General features: G+C 49.7%; 9 protein-coding genes across 9 annotated transcripts; 5 read left to right on the plus strand and 4 right to left on the minus strand.

Annotated features, from left to right (window-relative positions):
- Positions 1–2,987: 2,987 nt before the first annotated feature.
- Positions 2,988–3,929, minus strand: ANOM_006962 (class I SAM-dependent methyltransferase; the record flags this gene model as incomplete). The annotated part of the gene is made up of 2 exons (XM_015552218.1): positions 2,988–3,296; positions 3,357–3,929. 2 exons carry the CDS (start codon positions 3,927–3,929, stop codon positions 2,988–2,990), a joined length of 882 nt encoding a protein of 293 aa, XP_015405971.1.
- A 2,134-nt stretch (positions 3,930–6,063) lies between these two features.
- ANOM_006963 (C6 transcription factor) lies at positions 6,064–7,841 on the plus strand (the record flags this gene model as incomplete). Its single annotated transcript, XM_015552219.1, has 2 exons — positions 6,064–6,174; positions 6,231–7,841. 2 exons carry the CDS (start codon positions 6,064–6,066, stop codon positions 7,839–7,841), a joined length of 1,722 nt encoding a protein of 573 aa, XP_015405972.1.
- Positions 7,842–8,732: 891 nt separating this feature from the next.
- Positions 8,733–9,552, plus strand: ANOM_006964 (germin family protein; the record flags this gene model as incomplete). Its single annotated transcript, XM_015552220.1, has 3 exons — positions 8,733–8,872; positions 8,927–9,069; positions 9,125–9,552. 3 exons carry the CDS (start codon positions 8,733–8,735, stop codon positions 9,550–9,552), a joined length of 711 nt encoding a protein of 236 aa, XP_015405969.1.
- A 913-nt stretch (positions 9,553–10,465) lies between these two features.
- ANOM_006965 (uncharacterized protein) lies at positions 10,466–11,115 on the minus strand (the record flags this gene model as incomplete). Its single annotated transcript, XM_015552221.1, has 2 exons — positions 10,466–10,704; positions 10,803–11,115. 2 exons carry the CDS (start codon positions 11,113–11,115, stop codon positions 10,466–10,468), a joined length of 552 nt encoding a protein of 183 aa, XP_015405970.1.
- Positions 11,116–11,850: 735 nt separating this feature from the next.
- ANOM_006966 (DUF3632 domain-containing protein) lies at positions 11,851–12,802 on the plus strand (the record flags this gene model as incomplete). The annotated part of the gene is made up of 2 exons (XM_015552222.1): positions 11,851–12,196; positions 12,252–12,802. 2 exons carry the CDS (start codon positions 11,851–11,853, stop codon positions 12,800–12,802), a joined length of 897 nt encoding a protein of 298 aa, XP_015405968.1.
- A 407-nt stretch (positions 12,803–13,209) lies between these two features.
- Positions 13,210–13,893, plus strand: ANOM_006967 (LURP-one-related/scramblase family protein; the record flags this gene model as incomplete). The annotated part of the gene is made up of 2 exons (XM_015552223.1): positions 13,210–13,531; positions 13,622–13,893. The coding sequence occupies 2 exons, from the start codon at positions 13,210–13,212 to the stop codon at positions 13,891–13,893; spliced, it is 594 nt and encodes a 197-aa protein (XP_015405965.1).
- Positions 13,894–14,298: 405 nt separating this feature from the next.
- On the minus strand, positions 14,299–15,804 carry ANOM_006968 (alpha-L-arabinofuranosidase B; the record flags this gene model as incomplete). The annotated part of the gene is made up of 1 exon (XM_015552224.1): positions 14,299–15,804. One exon carries the CDS (start codon positions 15,802–15,804, stop codon positions 14,299–14,301), a length of 1,506 nt encoding a protein of 501 aa, XP_015405966.1.
- Positions 15,805–17,925: 2,121 nt separating this feature from the next.
- Positions 17,926–18,572, plus strand: ANOM_006969 (uncharacterized protein; the record flags this gene model as incomplete). Its single annotated transcript, XM_015552225.1, has 2 exons — positions 17,926–18,093; positions 18,354–18,572. The coding sequence occupies 2 exons, from the start codon at positions 17,926–17,928 to the stop codon at positions 18,570–18,572; spliced, it is 387 nt and encodes a 128-aa protein (XP_015405967.1).
- Positions 18,573–19,796: 1,224 nt separating this feature from the next.
- On the minus strand, positions 19,797–20,680 carry ANOM_006970 (alpha/beta hydrolase; the record flags this gene model as incomplete). The annotated part of the gene is made up of 2 exons (XM_015552226.1): positions 19,797–20,150; positions 20,252–20,680. The coding sequence occupies 2 exons, from the start codon at positions 20,678–20,680 to the stop codon at positions 19,797–19,799; spliced, it is 783 nt and encodes a 260-aa protein (XP_015405980.1).
- Between the last annotated feature and the right edge of the window lie 136 nt (positions 20,681–20,816).

Raw genomic sequence — 20,816 nt, forward strand, 5'->3', positions numbered from 1 at the left:
TGATGACATTAATTGTATCCACCTGAAGCATGTATGTTAGCCCTCATTTACTATCTACTTCTTTTCAACGCCACCAGAGACCCTTTGCTAATTTCGTAGCTTCAAGAATACATTTCCCAACCCTTTGCCCCAGATAGAATATGTGTCTCGGGTTTGCTTGACCATCGTCGACCTGAAACTATCCACCTTTTTTATTTCTTCCGCTACGAGAGGATTAGACAGTCTGCAACTCTTCAATCTTACTCAGAACTGGTCACTATAGGAAGGGGCGGTTGATTTTATATGTTGCAGAAGCATTGACGGGAGCTAAGAGGAAGCTGAAAATGACGAAGGAAGATAAGAATTATGTAGCGAGCATCGTCGAGGGCAGATGTATAGTCACCAGCGTACTCAGGCAAGTTTTAAGTAACAGCAGTCATTATATCTTAGCTCCACAATTGGATACCCATGGCCTCTAGCTTCAGTTTTAAACGGTCGACACATCCTGAACATCACGGCTGTCCCATACAAGAGACATATCTCCCCAAGCAAATATTCCGGGTGGCTATTGTGTGACTTACGTATCATTCAGTGCATAATCCCTGGAAGGTGCCTACATATCTCCACAGAAACACCCATGCTAGTTCAGTAGCACTCATGCATGCCTTTTATGTTTACAGCTCCTGATAGGCCCCGTATAGATGTGCCTGGCACGTGCAAAGAAGTTTACAGCAGGAAGACAGCTGCTCCCTCCGATACCGAGCACGCTCCAGTTCATACCCTCGACGATTGGGCGCATCTCAGTGGGCTAAAAAATGAAAAAGACGACAAAGATAATGTACAGAATGGCAAACTTGTTGATTGAGATACCCCAGACTCCGCAGCAATAGAATGGTCCCCAGACAAGCTTCGCACCAGGCACATTGACCACGTCGTCATTGCTGTCAATGTATCTGGAGACAGAACCATCCATACGGCGATAGAGCAGAAAGATAAAAACCATGAGATAAGAAGGATATAGGCCAGATAGAGCATTGGGCACGATGTCATCTAGAGCAGCGGAAGAACCAATGTTAATGAGCGCTAGCATCGTGCCGACGATGACTGTAAGTACGATAGAGTGCACTGACAACCCCTGAGACAAAATAATCTTGGAGACGTGATCATCAGCCAATGCAGTAGTCCAATAAAATGACTCTTCTTACCTGGCTCCACCAGTGCCAACCACGGACTCCTCTGTCTCGGGAGAATGACCAGAGTTGATGAGAAGCCGCGGCCAGCAGACCCATAAGCGAGCAGCTGTAGATGATCAAAAGAACACAGCACATGAATAGTGAGTCATACACTAAGCCAGTCGCCGTTTGAAATATCTCCATAAAAGGGTACCCAGTAGGGCAGTTTAACGCATCCTTATGGTTGCCAACACAAAAGAGTACGGCAATTAGGATACCGAACCCAAGATAACCATTCAATAGAACGCTGAGCATTGAAGCATGAGGAATAACGCGCGATGCATTTGCAACCTCTTCAGATATCTATCCCAAGTAATCAATAAACATCAGATAAGCGTAAAGGAAGCCAGCAACTTACATGGACGGCGGCATCACCTCCGGCGAAGCCGAAAGGACGGCTAGTTGTACCAACGAACCTAGATAATTCCTATGTGCTGAACCCCCCTCCATTTGAGAATTGCGAAAATACTTCGTCTTTGGGTTTATGGTCCGATGTGCAAGCTAATGGGATCATAATGCTGAAAAGTCCAAAGATTTGCGCGCCCAAAAGGACAGTCTGCATGTGAGGCAGAGGTTTTCCACCCACTAAGTTCACAAGCAATGAGCAAATTAGGGTAGCTCAAACAATCAAAGTATCTTGTCAAGGTAAAGAGTTATACAGACTGTTTCCCAGGATCGCAGCGCCTTGAACCATTGTTCCGGTAAGTAAGGCGCACGCTGCAAGAGCAGTCTGCCACGCAAGAACGCCCACCAGCCTAGTATCAGTCGGTCTCAGTGAGGATTAATCAAAGTATGACATAGAAGGTACCGGTAATATAGCTCATAAACCTCTGATATTTGACAGGAGCAAGCATGGCAGCCCAGTGATATTGCACATTCAATCCGATCGAGACGAGCGACGCACACATCGATGTCAGTTCCGCCAGAACCACAAAAATAGGTGCAGTCCCGATCCATGCAAAGATGAAGGCATAGAAGGTGCCGCCAGACCCGCCACTTATTGGTTAGAAACCTTTGCAGAACAGCAAGGTCTGGGATAGGTACACAAACTTCTCCAGAGGCCTAATGAATGTACTAGGCAAGCCGTCAGTGCTGGAGCCTTGAATGGATTGAAACACCGTTCAGACTCACCCAAGCAGGCCTTTCTACGTACCTGAAGGGTACAGCTAAAAACACAGATTGACAGAATACTGAAGTTTCGCTGGAACAATGCAGTATAAGCCATCTGGACCCGTGGCTTTCGCGAGCCCAACGATCCTTCTTACCCTGACAACCGGCATCTTTCCCATTTGTTCGAGACGACGATTATCCTGATCCTTAAGGGACATTCCACCCCTCCCGGTGACAGAATCATGGCTCTTGGGTTCTGGTATCGCCATTATGTAACGCCTACGAGCGGAAAAAAGACCGTTGGGAGAATAGAAAGAAGGAAGAGATTGGGTGTCGAGAGGAATGAAGCGCCTTTAGAAACGGATCGGTCGCTGTTCCGCTGTCAAATTGGAAAGATATGCGAGAGGCCTTTGCTGAGATCGAACTCTCCCTCTTCCTACGTGGAGTGCACCTCACAAAGCAAGGACTGCGGAAGGGATGGCATCGTGTGTTTTCTTCTAAGGGGGGTCGCATCTGCCTGAAAGACTATTTACAATGCGAACCTGTCCAGCGCGAGTGATACCTCTCTTGCATTCCGCCCAATACAACATGGCATTTCTCAAATCATGTTCCAAGCAGATAAGTTCAAGCAGCTAGGGGAGTCCATACAAAAACGCGCCCATCAAACTATTTCCTACCAACACCTAGGACCGCGACGCCTTTGCATACATCTCCATTCTCCGCCAGAATTCTCACGTATTCCTCGCGAACTTGTTGTTTTTCCTCGGCGGTAAAGTCACCTAGGATCATTTGGGACCCGGGATTGGAACTTGTCGACATCTTGTCGGCGAACTTTCCACGGTCTTCAACCACCCAGTTGAATTCAACGTACTCAGTATGCACGTCCCGGAAACCAGCAGATTCCATCTCTCTCTTCACCCCAGCAGTATCTGTCCACTGAGTGGGAATCATATTGTGCTCTCTTGTTTCGATTGACTTCTCGCCCAAGTGTTAGATAATCGATGCAACAAGCAGGAAGAACGCTAGAAATCTTACGTTTTTATCATCCCCGACGCGTCGCACGCTGTGGGCTGCCTGAAGCAGGAGTTCCATCCACTCGACTTTTGCCCAGCTTGTACATGCAAAGGCGCATCCGGATTGCAGCACTCGATGAGCCTCTCTCAGTCCCTTCATTGGGTCTGGGAGCATGAAGTAGACAAGACTCCCCATGATATGGGAGACGCTGTTTGAGGGAAATTCAGACAAATCCTGTGCATCCACTACAAGCGTCTCCAGTCGGCCCCAACAATTTGCAGGGTCCGCTCTGGCTGCGATCTTCGAGTATTTCCTGGCTCTGGACGCCGCGACCATCCCTGCGGAGTAGTCCGTCGCGACTAATCGAGATTCTGGTGGAATGTTATTGCCATAGTCATCGATCAGCAAACTGATCGCCGTGCCGGGACCACTGCCAATGTCTAAGACTGTTGTGGCCGAGGAAAAGCTGACAGCATCATGCAAGGCTTCAATCATGCGCTTACAGGGAATCAGCAGTGGCCCTTCAAGGGGGGCTTTCAGATATTCGGACGCAGTGGAGTCCCAGTCAGACGACTTGATGTCATTAATCTGCATTGTGCAAGTGGAATATGAACTCAACAGGCAGTATTAGAAAACGGGGAGTGTTGGGATGGGACTGCAGGTTATTTGTGAAGCCTGAGAAGATAGCCAGAGCAAGGTGTTCTCTCGACCACGAAGGTGTTATGGTGCTCGTATTTATATCGTTAAACCTCCAAACGCCACCAAGTTACTCATTCGGAGCCTTTCGCGGAGACTTTTCCAAAGGATCACTTACCCTGCCTTCACCACAATGGCAGCCGGTATCTTCTTCGGATATGAGACATTGAAGCTGTGAGCCATGGTTACTAAAGGTCGAGCCAAGATGGAGGACATTTACGTTATAAATTCTGCTGTATACATGTATCTGCCCTTGTACATCGTGGCGACAAAATCATAATTTCCGTTCTTCAACTCCAGGTTACCTTTAACTTCCAGCATTGTCTTCCTGGGAATAGCACGTCAAACGCAAACCCCTTGGGATGATCGCTTCTAAGCAACATTATAGGTTATCCAAGTTATTACCAGGATGATCGATTTATGTCTCACTCATCCGAGTCAGAAGAGCTTACGGGGCGGCCCCAGCATGCGGAAGCTGATCGGTATGGGCTTTCTTGGGAATTCATTTCTATTGCCGACTCCAACTCGACCAGATGCATGCCCCCTTTGTGGGGATCCCTAACGGCCTGGATCTTATTCAGGACCTCTCCTAGCGCCCTGAAGGGATTTCAGGGCGACATCGTGGGTGGATTCGATATTCAATGGTAAGGTGAGAGGGCTACTAGCGGTGAACGAATAGACAATGTGTGAGGATCGCGTATGTGTCACTGTCTACCGCTAGTTAGTTCCGTCTAAGAAGTAGCGATGAACGTATTGCGAGGACAGCTCTTCCAAGTTCTGCACTGAAAGTGGTGCGATATGTACGCAGTTGAGCCTTGTGGGCGAGGACACCATTGGCTCTAGTCGTCCAGAGTACATCGGTGCGTCATAGTAGCAAAGAAGAGAGGATAAGCTGGCAATGAGACTTCAGGATGGGATGGAGCTAGATTATCGAGCAAGCCATTCACAGGGCTCGAGGGTGCCTAATGATGGTGAATCTCTCACCCTGGTAATGTTGTAATTGAACGATATGCTACATATCATAGATATTGACCGAGCTTTTGATAAGTTGATGATGCTGCAGCGTGCACTCAAGTGGCTCCTGGCGTTTGTCTCGCGAAATTTGGGCGACAATCACTCTCTCCACTTCCCACCGGTTTAATATTTCGTGTTATCTTCGAACACTCCCAGTGAATGTCCCATGCCCCAGCCCGGCAACAGCTATCCCGACAAGTCGAGAAAGTAAGTGACTGTGAATAGTCATCTTGTCGAGCTTTGCTCAAACCTCCGGCTCATTTGCAATGTTTCTACTCTATCATAGAAGGCTACTCGATCACGACACAGTGTGTGGTTAGTGTAGCTTACCGAGAGTAACTAGCTGATCTATCATAGGAGAATACGAGGAAATACCTGACGATGAGTGTGTGGAAGAGACTCGGCGACACTCCACGCGTTCGACGTGTCCAGCGAGAACAACACTTGGCTTGGGTAGAAATTGCTTGGCACTTTATTTCCACCTGCCTGAACTTCTATAATAGCTCTAGGACGAATCCAATCTGCGCCCGACAGCGTAGGGGAAAAGAGTCTCCTAGGTAGACTTGAGAATTTTCCAAGATTCAAACGGCAGTGAAGTCACTATAACCTAGGACGCTGCCTATAGTCATAGGCCAGAGACGTACAAAGTGGAGTACAGCCAAATTGATCCAAATATCGTGGAAATAAAGTGCCAAGAAGGCTCCACCTAAGCCGAGCTTTCTTCCCCCTACGATGAGGCTGAGCTGCAGCAGAGCCGGTCAAATACAATCTTGACCCAGTTTAGTGCTGATTTTGGAGCGTATTCGCCGTGGGGCTGAAGCAATCTCAGCCTCAGAGAAGAGTCTCGAATGTGCCTTTAAATCTACCCTGGGTCGATCCCCGGAACGGTTTCTCCTCAGAATCGTAGCAGACGAGCCTGGGGACATTTTAGCTAATACGCTCCAATCTTCCCGCGACCGTCCGTAACCTTGTTTCCGCCAGCAACTGTTAATCGGTCACCCCTGGTGTCGTTGGCAAGATGCCCAGCGATACGACACTGCCGGGATTGCAGGTAACTGGATTCAGACTCCGGAGAACACATGAGAAATCCAGGAATGGTTGCACCAGATGTAAGCAGCAGCGGAAGAAGGTAGGCTGTGGCTTTTACACGATGGCTCTCTACATTGTTCTGATTGTATCGCCCAGTGCGATGAGTTGAGGCCGAGTTGCTCCAGATGTACCAAGCGCATGTATAGATGTCGATATCGAAACTGTCCGAGTGATGGTGGTAATTTGTCGGAGCAGCAGGAACCGACCCACTTGCCAGTTCCACCCAAAAGCCCTACCGTTGTAATCCCAGGCTCCGGGTCGCCGTCTGCAACTTCGAGTGATCGCCTTTCTGTATCCAGTCCTCCGCCTTGCGGACAACCTAGTGCCTCCTCAAGTCTTGGTACAAATGAAGAAAGCCCGGTGTTGAATTCAAACTTCCCTGGCACTCTCGACGCGGCAGAGCTTGATCTCCTAGCCCACTATATCACGCACACTAGCCAATCTATACCTGTTGACGATCTCGATGTGTATGCTCTTTCCATAGGTGTACCAAATCTGGCTTTAAATTGCAAGGTCGTCATGTCATCCCTGCTAGCCTTGGCAGCGGCATGCAGGTGCCACGATATAGCGAAACGAGCCCAGACGCTTCTCGACCACCAGAGCCTAATGCAGATCCAACGGCTACTTGCGCTTGCGGAGCGCCACCATAGAGCCTCCCTTCGCCACATACAAACGGCCATGCATAACTCACAGTCGTACGACTATGTCCTCGCCAACGCGGCATTGATGGTGTTGTACGCGTCCGCCAGTCACTCCATTCGAGTACATCTTGCAGCCACTGCGAAACAATGTCGACAGCGGCTGCCAGATGCGTTACTTCCACAACACTCACAATGGATCTCGTTCACACGCGCAGCTCATACAGCGTCGACTGCAGTTCTCAGCGACACCGTCAATGCTCCGGATAACGTTCAGAGTTCCATCCCCTGCCCAGTTATAGATACAGGACCGAATGTACCGACCCCAGTCTTCCGTAGTACGCACGTTTCATCACCACAGGATGGTCCATCTGAGAATACGAAACGTCTATTTCTCCCTCTGGTCGCATCTACATATGCTCGAGCTTTGGAGAACCTACGTCGGAGAGCTGAATCTACCGCAGCGTTATTAGAGAGGGCAGAGCCTTCTGCTTGCAACAATGTACAGCTTCACGCGTCCTTGGAGACTGTGCGTGTGCTTGAGAAATGTGCATCCTTAGCTCTGTCGACAAGAGAAGGCCACGACAGCGCCAAGAGCCCCAGGAATCAGGCTCTACCATCTGATCGATATTCTAGAGTCTCACCATGGGTGGCAAGATATATGATCAGTGTGACATCAATGGAGTCGCCACGGGTCCTTCGACGGATCATCATGTCGTTTTTGAACGAAGCTCCAGCTGAATATCTGACCCTTGTCCGGTCGGTGCTCGACTCCCCCTCCATGCAGGCGAGAGCAGAGAGTTGGATGACGCAGGATTCTCCCAGAGCTGAGGCACCGTCGCTCAACCCGACGGATTTACTAGCCATGGATATCTTTGCCCATTGGCTCGTCCTTGTCATGTTACTGGACGGTGTATGGTGGATTGGTGATATTGGACAGTGGGAGCTAGGTCAGGTTATGTCATTGATGAAGACTCAGAAGCTGCTGGACGATAGTCGAGAAACGTGGTGGCCGGAGAGCATGTACTTGGTTAAGCGGGAGCTCACCCCCAATGTCCAGCAGTCATAGATCGTTGGATCGCAGTTTCATTTTAGACTATCAGGCCATCCATCACCACCCATGCAAGACGGCCTTTACGTAATTATGAACGATAGAGTGAATTGGCGAGATACAAGAGTTATACCAGTGAAATTCCAGACGGGGGCTGTGACAGGGAGCCACAAATATGAGGATCACAAAGTGGTGGCGATATCCAACCATGTTGATCTTGTTGTTTGCTCCTAGGAGATATTGTCAGCTCTTTGAACACCTGCGAAACTGCTTGGCAAGTCGTGAAATTGTAATCCCTTTCTCATGGTTGGCAATATATCTTTGAGCCCATGAGGACCAGGATTTCATTATCTTGAGAAAGATTGAAGCTCACGTCATGTCCCGCCGTGTGTACGCCGAGTGAGGTAGGCAGTGAAGCTACCAGGTGCCACCACATTGTCCAAATCCATATTTTCTAGGAGGAGATACCCTGCGCTGAGTGATACTAGAGATCCGACACGAGATTGTGGGAGTGGATCGATTTGCTGGGGAAGCCGTGTCGTATTACTAATACGCCCGAGCCACTGCGCCCAATCCAAACAACCAATGCAGATCGGAGTCGACGCATGATGGCTGTGCTGTGCGTATATGGAATTCTCACTTATAGAACTCCTGCTTGGCACACTTTATGCGCTGGAGATGAGTCGGCCTGAAGAATGCTATTTGGAATACATGTTGGTTATTGAGATTGGAGACGATGTACCAACGAAAAAAGATCCATAGGCTGTAGCTCGAAAGATATATAAAGCCTCAATTGCCTTCCTGTCTTCATCGATCAGCACTCAAACACCCTGGTAAAGCAACACCTTTGGTACTTCCTACTACTTCCCAACACTACCCAACCTCCTCTATTCAGCTCAAAGAACCACGATGCTTTCTGCGTCCGCCCTGCCTTCCATAGTCGCGGTAATGCTCACCCTTGCCCTTCCGGCATGGGCAGCTCCTCAACCGATCAGCAAGCGCTCAACATCTGAACTTAGCTTGAAAGCTCAACTGCGACTTGCAGACACGTTAGTTGCTAGACATGGGCTCCTTAATGCAAAACAAATGACCTAATTGTTTAGTGCCATTGAACGTTACCAACTCCTTCCAAAAGATGAAGACTTTGTCTTCAACTTCACTGCCAGCGAGGTTCCGGTTGCCACCAGCCAGAATTTTCCGGCCCTTGTTGGAACTGGTGCCTCCTTCAGTATCGGAGAATTGCCAGGTATTTCCAGCCGGAATAGTTGTAGTTCTGGATTTGCACTAATTTACCTCCATAGCGTGCAGCATGAGCTTCCTCCACCTGCACCCCCGTGCTACGGAGCTCTTTGCCCTTACATCAGGACGTGTGCTGTCGGAGATGGTACCCGAGGCGGGCGTCCTGGATTCTGAAGGCAAGCAGCGAGTTATCCGCGTGGAGCTCAGCCCCGGGGTGGTGACCATCTATCCGGCCGGTTCGTTTCACACGCAAGTCAACCCGGACTGTGAGCCGGCCAATTTCGCCGCAGCCTTCACGTCCGATGAGTTCGCTGTGGGCCTAGTGGCAGCAGAGACCTTTTCGCTCAGCGATGATGTGATTGCTGCCACGTTTGGACAGAGCATCGCCGGTGAGGATATCGAAACTGTGAGGAATGCGATTCCGACCACCATGGCCATCAAGGTGGAGGAGTGTTTGACAAAGTGTGGTAAGCAGAAGCGTCAAGTTTGATCAGCCCAGGGCGAGATGCAATTCGGCGCGCGAAACCTCAGATGCCACTGTCAAGGGGGATAGATGATCAGGCTTTTTCATTGAAATTGTGATCAGGAGCAGTCTCATTGCATAGAATACGATTTGGTGTTTTATATAACCGCATGTACAGAGTAGGAATAAAACAGGGGGTAGATTGGTATTGAGGGCCACGATTCACCATACTACACTTCGAGCTACCAACCCGAAGATCTTAGTTCAAATATCTGAGATCACACGATTGGGAAATGGTTTCTGTACTTTCTGTAACACCTTATAGGCCGTTCAGAACGAAACTTCCTCTGCTATAACGCATAAGGGACTAAAGGAGGCTGTGAAAATCAAAGAAGCATGCGCGTACGTGTGACTGCGACTCATCTTTCTGATACAAGAGGAGCGACCATGTCCCTCTCTAGCAAGGCAGCTATAGATAAGAATCCGCTAGCTTCATTTATAGGTGGAGTTGGGTGTCAGACTTTGAAGGATCATTTCGATACATATGTTATTCTGCAGGTTTTGCTTTCTGGCAGTACGATCTTGCACAGTCTGCACGTGTAAAGACACTATGAGTCATTCGGTTTGCTTAACTTGCGTTTTCTTTCAGATCTTTTCTGTTTATCTAAATATAGGTACGGACTTTATAGTGCCTTCTCTTCTAGTGAAAGAGGTCCTATCACTCGGGGATCGAGGGATTTTCAGATTCACAAGAGCCAGAGCCGCCTGTTTAGAATTTATATTTGTGCTTCCGACTCCAAATCAGTAAACATAGTGCAGATAGTCTACAGTGTACAATTGAAGCCAACGAAAGGAATCGTCAGCAGGCCCAACCGATAATAATCCACAGCAATGATTACACCCCACCACCGGTTTCCTTCTAATAAACCGTTGTCCAAGCTCAAACAGTGGGGCAGTTTACGAACCCGTCGCCTTCGTGGCGGATAACACCACAGAATTGCGCCCTAGCAGTTTCGCCTTTACGGCTGTACTCGAAGATAAGCCGATCGGGAAGCTCCTTCACCTCACCGCCGTTGTATACTGTGCCTGGGTCCTTCTTGTCAAGAACAAACTCCATCGTTTTAGAGCCACACGGGAAAGGCAGGCCGTCATAGTTCGCAAAGCGATGAGGGTAACGCTCTGTGGGTATTGTCAGAATGCATATTCACCGCGACATGTGGGAATGAGGTTGACGGTTGGCGGAGGAGGGAGTGACGAACTTGTTCCAAGTGCTGTACCTTCATTGGCATACTTCGCTGCTTTCGCGTATGCTTTTGTCAATTGCCCCGATGTGTAGGTGGTGATCTCCGGGTATTTGTTGGTTTTTGGGCAGGAATAGCCCTTACTCGGGAAATCGGCAGTCGACAGTTTTGGATGTTTCTTGCCACGATTCTCAAAGTCACCAAGCACGTCGACATCGCTGTCAATGTCGTCGCCGGCGATGAGGTTACGCACATTGGTGTCTGTGAGAGGGTGGGCGTTTGCAACCTGGACCACGAGGGCACCAGCTAGCAGAACGTTGAGAGTGAGTGTTTTGAAGAAGGAAGGCATCGTTGGAGTGTAGTAACAATTGAGTCAATGAAACAGAGCCTGGCTGTTATAAGCTTGCATTTGATCTTGGAGAAAACTGCTTCTCGGGATGATAGAAATACGACCGTCAAGATGTGACGTTTACTTATACCCGTCAGAGGATAAAGGTACCTCGTCAGAAGGTCCGTTAGAAGACTTGAGGCAAGAACCCATCCCCGGTCTTGTTTCTCACGGGGACCAGAATAAAATCAGGTTGGGTCGAAGCCTCTGTAACATCAGCACTATGAGGCAAGTAGCAGAGCGCCCCGTGATGATTAGACATAAACCATCCCACGTCGCGTAAAATGGAGGATCCTTGCATATTTCATGGATATGGCCCAGGCTTAATTCTGGCACAATGCCTGGTGATTGTTCGCGGATACCCATGTTGACCCCGGTAAGCCCCTAATAACTATCTCCGTCTTGCATGGCTGCCTTCACACTAGTCAGGCACAAGAGCTTCACAACACGATGCTTACGGCACAGGGTTTGGGGCGCAAAAACCAACATCGGCCCCCTTAATAAGCGAGATCCCTGCAAGGATAGTTATTAACTAACTAGCGACTAGGCAACAAGTTCACTCGGTCAACCGCAAGACTCAGATACCAAGGAACTCTGGAATCTCGCTCCAAAAGTGAGGAATATATACTGAGTCCACCGCAAATTATATGTCTACTGCTCTGGACCTCACGCTCTAGATACTGGACTGTCATCAACATGCTGAGCAACCCCCATTATGAATCATTTTTGGCCGAGCAGGCAGTACAGAAATGGCCCCCTCGCGAGGACACTCTCACTGCCTTTCGATTCCTCTTGACCGACTCCTCGGTGTCGCCTGCGGAAGTAGCCAAGATGGCCCTTTCCTGCGCGACCACTGAAGCGAACTCCATCCCAGAATACGGTGACATCTGGTCGGTCCTCATGGCGGCAGTGGAGCGATTTCCAGAACAAAGCGACCGACTCGTGGACTTCACCGTTGCACTACAGCAACTGCCCCATTATGACGGGGAGATGCACGAATTAGACGGGCTTGCGATGCATTTGGCTGAGTTTACTTTCAACCGTGGGTTATTGATTCAATGAAGCTGGATCCCCAGACAGACTCTAACAAGCAATAGATGCCGATCACTCCTTCAACGAAACGACGCGCGACCAAGAGCGGCGCGGCTTCGTCAATGCGAACCTCTTCACAGCCAAGCTCTACTTGCGGATCCCCCGGCCGAATCCGTTTGGATTTTTCATTGGCTTTGGGTCACAGGTGTTGAGAAAGACTCTAGAGTCAGCTCCATGGGAGAAATTCCATCATCCGCGCATTGAAGCCTATCTCGAAGACGTCGAGGAAGACTGGTTGTACGAGAAGCTGCGCGATGAGGAGCTGGAGGAGATCGATATCAGGACGCTGAATGGGTTTGTGCCCGCTGCGGCGGTGTGGATCGAGTATTGTGGCAAGGAGATATATGACAAAGCCGGCTCCTTGGGCCGGGAGATTCCTGCTTGGGACAAATGGACTGGACCTGAAGGCTGGTCAAAGGAGCGATGGGCATTCTGGAAGAAGCGGTTCGAATGGATCTCCACTGTGACGGCGTTGGATCGAACGACGAGAAGGATAGCCACGAACCTGGTGGAACAGATGACCAGAATTGAGCGGGGAGAAGATGGGATCATTTAGTGGAGATCAGTGTATTAAGGCAAAAGTATCAGACTACTTGAATGCGAATAATGCGAGTCTGGGATACTACTGGGACGCGCGTATAGTGCTGTGTTTACATTCGAGTTGGCCCAACACCGTCAGATTCGCCGGAGATTTTCCTTTCGAGCTACTTGCATGGCACCGAATAGAGTAGTTCGTAATACGAACGTCGCTTCGCCACAAACTAAGCCATCCATGGTTAGATTTGCATTTCAGACGTCGTATCGGGCTCGAACCAACACTGCCACATCTGCCCCACCCGTGATCCTCTCATCACCATATAAGCTTGGGATACATCAGGCCTTGATCGTTCTTTCTTTAACCTAGGTTTGGAACTCAGGTAGAATACTTTGGGGACAATTACTCCCTAGTTCACAAGCAGAATAATGGCTTCCCAACAACTCCCTCCAGTCCCGACCCCGGTCGCGATCATGGACCAATTCATCGCGCCGCAAACCGAGACCCTGGTGCTGAAAGAAAAGGTCCTCTCCCTCTCGGGGGACAGCTTTGATGTGAAGCTGGCTAGTGGCCAGCCCATATTTCAAATCAAAGCTAAGCACATGAGCATCTCGGGTCGCAAATCGATCTTCGATATGGCGGGCAATCACTTGTTTGATCTCGTCAAGGAACACCTGCACATCCATTCCACCTATGTGGCTCAGGCTCCGGATGGAAGGAAGTTACTTGAGGTTAAGAGTAGTCTCTCATGTGAGTGGCCTTTTCCCTGTGGTTTTCACCATCTCTCACTTCTTTCTTTGCTCGATCTCGTTTTGCCTTTTGGTTAACAGCCGCTCCCAGTGATCGGCTCCAAAGCCACCGCAACCTTTACGTCCCCCAGCACCGGCAGCACTGTCTCCTTGAAGATGAAGGGGAATTGGCGGGACTCCAAGGCGGACATCGTGGATGAAGCAACGGGAGCAGTGGTGGCGCAGATCGATCGCAAGCTACTCCGGGCTCGCCAGATGTTCTTCGACCAGCAGACATATGCGGTGATCGTGGCTCCGGGGGTGGATCTGGCACTCATCGCGGCCCTGTGTGTCTGTTTTGACGAGAAGAATAATGAGCAGTGAGAGTTTGTTTATCTATTCGGGATACTATGGTGTAATGGGGTGTTGAACCGACGGCGTTGATCGAAGTGGACAGGATCAATGAAACCTGGCTAATTTGTAATTTAACTTCTGTTATTTTCTCGTTGATTTATTTTGGGATCTTCGAATGGGAAAGTAGTTATTTCAATTGATAAACAATAGTCTGGTGGCTACAAGCCCAAGGACAAGCACTGGCGCCTAACGATACGGGCTATATCTGAGTTCAAAATGCGACGTTTCACTGTATGCAAAGCTGATCAGAAGGCAGAAAGTAATAGTAAGTATGCTCTGGTAAATTATCAATTCAACACTTGACAAACAATTCGTAGGAGAACAATCGACAGGGTCGAGTTGACGCCGATACAGCGCGCAGAAATTGGACCAGGATCAAGCGAAGCCGGTGCGGACCACCCAGCTCACGTCGTCGTTAAATGAGTTGGTGGCGTCGAATGTTTGAACACCACCGTTGCTGGCGGCGTAGAGAACATTTTCGTAATGGCGAAAATAACGAGTAGGATAGCTCCAGGATCGAATCGAGTTCCCCTGGCCATTGAGGCCGGTCTGCGGGCAGAACGTGGCGTCTTCGGAGAACTGCTTTGTGCCATCGTTGGCATTGAGGAGGAGCCCGAAGTTATAGTGTCGTATGAAACTACCGGGAGTATCGATAGATTCGAACGAAAAGCAGGCGCTATTAGCAAGACCAGTGCGAACCGTCCAGCTCGCCTGCTGTTTTAAGGCGGTGGTACTCGTCGACGAGACAACCTTGGTGTTGACCGTAGTGCCGTCGTGTGCAATATAGCGGGTCGTGTAGCCCGCCGTCGTCGCTTGTAGGGAGATTGAGGAGCCAATGGTCAGCCCTGGGCCACTTGTCAGTGAGGTGATGGCGTATTTGGCAGCTACGATGTCAGCCTGTACGGAGTTCTCGGTGGCATCGGACGGATATCCAGAGGTCATAACACCCTCGTAGAAGGTTCCCTGGGCACCGTTGCTGTTATCACCACCGATGCCAAGAATGATGGCGCCCTCCTTGCTCATCGGATTGTATCCGGAGGCACTTGGGCGCGCGCCACTATAGTACGTGGATAGTGAGCCGGATGCAGCATTAGCCCCGCGGATTGACCACTGATTTGCCTTTCCCTTGACAACTGCAGTGACAAACCGGTAGGAAAGAGACGGGTCGCCGGCGTTGTTCGTCGCACTGGAGCCCGAGAACAGGCCGTTTTCGAGATCGGCCATGATCCACGGACCACTGCCGGCGCCGCTTCCCCAGGCAGTGTTGTCGCCGTAGTAGATCGCCTCCATATGGCCATTACCCGTATCTGTACTGCTGACCTCGGCGTTACCATAGTCGAAGCAGCAGGCACTGTTGTAATGGGTGCCGTCAAGGACCGCGTACATGCCCTCCGCCTCGTCGCCTGTAGCGGTACCACTGGCAGCGTTGTTGCTATACCCGGTGCCAGGCGACATAAAGACGCCGTATGCCTTCTGCCCGTTCAGCGTGACTGGTGCACCAACCGCACTCGCCAGGTTGTCGTACCCATTCGAATCCGGGCCATTAAAACCACCGGGCGGAGCCTGGGTGAGGTGATTACCGCGGCCGGACTGGTCATAGATGATCGTGATCAGGCAGGTTGTGCTGGCACAAAAGGAGTCTTGGGTGGAGGCATTGGCAACACCGCCAGCCGAGAGAGGAGCGATGTCGGTCGTGGTACCGTCGGAGCCGCGTTTCACCTGATACAGTGGCCCAGTGTAGGTGCTGTATAGGGCACGAGTGGTGCTGTGCGCGGCGACACAAGGCGTGCCGCCCGAGGAGTAGATGTCACAGGGCCCAGCAGCAACAAGGGAGACCGAGGCAACAAGACTAAGAGCAACGGCGCAGGTGCGTGAAGACATGTTTGAGCTCTTTTAGACGGTCACGCCTGTGCAAGTTCCAAAGCCGGTGATGAGATGCTCTCAGAGCTACAGAGGTAGAGTAAGTACATCGACGAGTCCTAAATATGTCTAGTTTTTTATTTATATAATCTTTCAAGACGTTCGCTCTTTTCGACTGAGAGGGGTACGGAATAGGTACAACCGACAGTCCCCAGGATTTTCCTCCAATGAGTATACATCCGTTTTACACTGTTGAGTCGCTAATCCTACCAAAATCAAGCATTCAGAAGCTCGGTTAATATAGGAACCAAAATTGGTTCCAAGTCTACGCGGCAGTCCTTCGACAACATCAGAGCTATGACGAGCCGAACCGGTGGATTTGCACTGGCAATGTCTTGCAGAACGCTTTCATGCTTTAGGCCAGTAAGGAGGTCACTGCAACACACATCACAGCAAAAGTGTGGAGAAGGGGGGCTAGTCAGTCCGTGCATTGCCGTGGAGCCTGTGGTTTTAGCGAAAGGATCGGTTAATTTCAAGTATGGTATGTTGAGAGGCACATAGCTGGCCACTGAGCAATACGAGGGTTTGGCCAGACCGCCAGAGTCGAGTCAACACTACACAAGATGAATCAAAGCTAGTTGCGGGGAAATCGAATGTCAGCCGTTTTAGCGGATTGTGGTTTTGTTAGCCGGATGTTTTTCTTCCACCTCTAAGCGTCATGAGAGAGAGTGAAAGCTTCAGTTAGAGGGGTTGTCTAGGCCGTTTTGACTACGCCCCGCATCATGGTAGCCGGAGCAGAATGGACCTCTTCACAAGCGAGGCATTACATCCAATGTTGTCTGCCAATGTTGCGTGGGATGAGTAGTTCGATGCTTAACCGAATGCTTAATCAAATGCTTAATTGAAGACGAAGCCCTAAAGTGTTTATACCCAAACAGGAAGGCCGCAGAGTCATGTGATACGGCCTTGATCACGCGCCCGAAATATTGATGTGGGACGCCAATAATACAACTATTAACGTGAGAACAGGCTCTCAGACAATTAGCCGATCTGTCGCCCTGGTGGACGGGGCAAACCTCTAGCCCAGGAGATATTGATGTGTAATGACCGAAATCTAGATCCTTAGTTGCATAGGCTTCAAGTCACCAATACGAAGCATCAATAGAATTAGAGCCATTGCATTTTAGAGTAATCAAGGTACGTTGCGCAGCTTAGGGGCTCAACTGGCCTTCCTGACATCGTGGTAGAGGCATTCCAGAAATTAAAGCTTTTGATGCCGTTTCCAAGAGGGAATGATGTCCGGTCTGACAATGAACACTAAACTGGCAGCTCATCAAGCTGCTCAATGGCTAAGATGGTGCACAAAATCCCGTCAAGCGTGCTCCGTGAGAGGAAGCCATATCTATCCAAGCGGGTCATCTAGGTTTATACAATGTGAGCCCTGTACTGTACGAAACATCGCATAGTCAACAGGCAGATTAGTTGCGCTCAGCTATTGCTGGGAGGTGACAAGGATCTCCTGTCTACCCAAGATACCATTCCGTCTGACAAGGCCGGTATATCACGGAGTTAGACTCCCCAAACTCTGACTGATGCAATGCATTTGAGTCTTGAACTTGGGGTGGAAGTCATCTGGATCAATGCTCGCCGTATTGTACAAGACGACCCTAATGAATGGAAGGAGCTCTCTACGGTCACCATTTATAGAGATCACTAATTACCGTCACTGCACCTGCATCCCCGAATGTAACCACCGGTATGTTCTATTACCAACGGCATCAGAGACACAGGCTCCGGAGGCACGACGCGTCGCTGAGCAACATTGACATCTACATGCGATGAGCATGCTCGATGACCTTTGTCGCTTTGTTAGAGCATCTATACACTTCGAGAAGGGCTACCAAAAAGAACAGACCGTGCTCCGGACACTTGGACGCGGGTAAGCCTTCCAGGTACGAATCCTATCCCGGCGCATTTTGCATTATGGCAGAGAGGAGCTGGCATGGGAATGTTTCAGTGGCGGTATCCCTTACCAGTATGGATCTATGGCACCATATACCAGTTCAAATGTTTCATGAGAGGTTCACGGTAATTTAAGAAGCATTCCCGATACCAAGAAGGCTATAGAAGGTCATCTCCACAATGGCGTCGCTGAAGCCTGGGACCAAACTAACAACCCCGTACGTGAATGGCAAGAGCTATGTGTCGCTTATTCCTCTTGTCAGTTCACATACCCCGGAGACCTACTGGTTGCTCTGGAAGGTATCGCGCAACAATTCCAATAATCTCGCCTTGGTCTCTATTTATATGGTATGTGGGGAGATAATTTGCACTTGCAACTAGATTTGGTGATGATGACATTGGGCGAGTCACGAAGACTAAATATTCCCACGTGGTCATGGGCCTCTGTCTACCATAAATGTCATTGTAACTATCGTCCATTCTCGCCAGTCTATCAGAGCGTTCCGTCTTGTGAGATATTACGGTCACCGAGTAATGCTTAAACCGAGAGAGACATCTCCTCTCGTACCCTGGTGATTTCATCAAAACTAATGAACGTAACGATTCAGTTAACGGAAGCTCCATCTGATGTTTCGCTCGATGTGGAAGTCAACATCAGTGCCGAAATGTACATGGTAGCCGACATTCAACAGTGGCCAGAGGGATCGAGCGATTGGGGAAAGGCTCAAGATGAACGTCTGTATAACAGCCAGGCAGTACTTTGCCTCCAGCTCCTCATATATCAGGGAGGTTATGAAGGTTTCCCTAATGCACCCCGAATTACATGACTTCGAAAGAAATACCTATATAGGCGAGTGAGCATCATGATCATCAGTGAGCCTGGGAAACCAGGAGCTAGTGGATCCAGCACATCGATCCATATGCTACGAAACGGACACTGTCGCTTGGGTGATGGATGAGAGTAACTGTGAAACTAATAATGGTTGGCAATAGTTGTAATGAGTATTTACGGCACTGACGACCTGCAGAATCTCTGTATTCCTGTTGAGGTAGGACAATATATACACTGTTCTTACCTAGCGTTAAGGTCTAGTATGTTCTATTATTTATCATTGACTTGTGTTGGTCTGTCCAGACTCGACAGTTTTGGACCACTACAAACTTGTGGTTTAATCTGATCTAACATTGTATTAGGGCGACGCCACCCAATGTCCGTCACGTTCGAACGCCGAGGTAGACTCTCCGACGACTTGTCTTAGGGGAAAGGTTGGCACATGATAATCGGTAATATTTGCACAGTGACATATATCCCCTCTGTGCTATCGACTTGGGTTAATCTTTCTTGAATTACCACTGGCAATTTGCGAACGGGGAGGTTGCCGGGGCTCTGGCCAACAGGTTACATTGCAGCGTTCCCACGGAAAGTGAGCAATCATAATATTCTACTACCAAAGAGCGAAGTTTGTGTTCCGATCGTCTCCAGTGTCTAGCCTTTGGGCATGGATTATCTCTGTCGACGTATGAACTAGTGACTGGTTAGTGCTTACAGTACTGGCACTAGGACCAGATTCTCCACTTCGTCTACTCCGGAGGTTTGATTTCCAAGCCTGTGGCTTACTGTTTACCTCTGCTAAGGACCGTAGTCAATTAATCCTTGGTGCTTATCTGGTTCTCTCCACCGCGGGAAATATCTTCCTGTGTTCACTTTCATTGGAAACTGCATTATGGGCTAGGAGAGATGCCATTCCAATTTTGAAGCCAAGGAAACAAGGCGAAAACTTTACTGAACCTCATACAAGGGTCAGACCATAGCCAGGCGCAACACATCAATTACCAGAAGCAAAAGAAACTGCACAGTTGTATGTGACAATGAACGTAAGGCACAATTCGGTGAAATATCCACATTTACTCGAGCTTCAGTTCTCCTTTGGTAAATTTTGGTGCCCAACACGCCCCTACTCCACTCGCCAGTCAGGAGCACGCTGCCACTTGATGCCTATCGCCCGAGCCGTTTAGGCCCACTTAGTTCCGTTCACGTCCCACGATTAAGGTCAGGGTAAAGGAAATTGTTGGGCTAATTCCAGAATGATCTTGCTCAGCTCCTCTGGTGCGGATAACTGCACACTGTGACCCGCCGCGATCTCGCAGGTGATCCATTTCACCCCGGTAGCCTGGACCATAGCGACCTGCGCTTCGTACGGAATGGCGTGGTCCTTTAGGGTATGGACATATGCGACCCGGTCGCGGAAGGCCTCGGTGTCCCAGCTCGCTTCGGGGCAGGGGCTCGAGAATGAGATCAATCCCTGACTGAGCGACGTTTGGGCCACCGCATCCGCAAGGGTTGGTTCTACATCGTAGAAGAGGGGAGGCTTGGGATCATCGCACTTGAGAAGATTGTGCTCTTGCTATTGGTGACCATAATCAGAGACGTAAAATTACAAGAGGCACATAAATAAGACTTTGGCGGTCGTTCACAAGAGGGAAAGGGCAAAGGAAGGATACATACATCAATGTACATATGAGGGGGCAGATGACCGCCAAATGAATCAATCACACTCAGTCCCCCCCGTGGTAAGATGGTCGCGATGAATATTTGGCCGACAACGGAGGTTATTTTGCCCTCAGCGGCGCGATCTGCAGGGCCGAGCCCACGCGCAGCCGCGCTGGCCGGCATTCCACTGTAGGAATGGCTGATCAGGATCACGTCCTGATTGCCGATGTTCAGAATAGGGAGGATTAGATGCTTGCGGATGTAGTCAGCATCATCGGCGGCGGTCACCCCGCCCTGGGCGCCCACACTGGGGAGAAGACCGGTAGTAGCCCCATATCCAGCAGACTGGAGGAGATGGAGGAGGTAAGCGTAATGGGCGGGATTCTGGGAGGCGCCGGGCACCAGGACAAAAACAGGCTTTCTCTTTTCAGTGGAGCAGGTCATGATGTGTTAAAGGCGAAGCAGAGATTGAGAGAATGCCGAGCGCTATGATTTGAACAACAAAAGAGAAGAAGCAGGAATACTATCAGGTGGTATTTATGGGACGAGACACGAGGCAAAATCCTACGGAAGTGGACGG

The sequence above is a fragment of the Aspergillus nomiae genome (genome assembly GCF_001204775.2).
Source record: "Aspergillus nomiae NRRL 13137 chromosome Unknown contig00175, whole genome shotgun sequence".
NCBI classification, from domain to species: Eukaryota; Fungi; Ascomycota; class Eurotiomycetes; order Eurotiales; family Aspergillaceae; genus Aspergillus; species Aspergillus nomiae.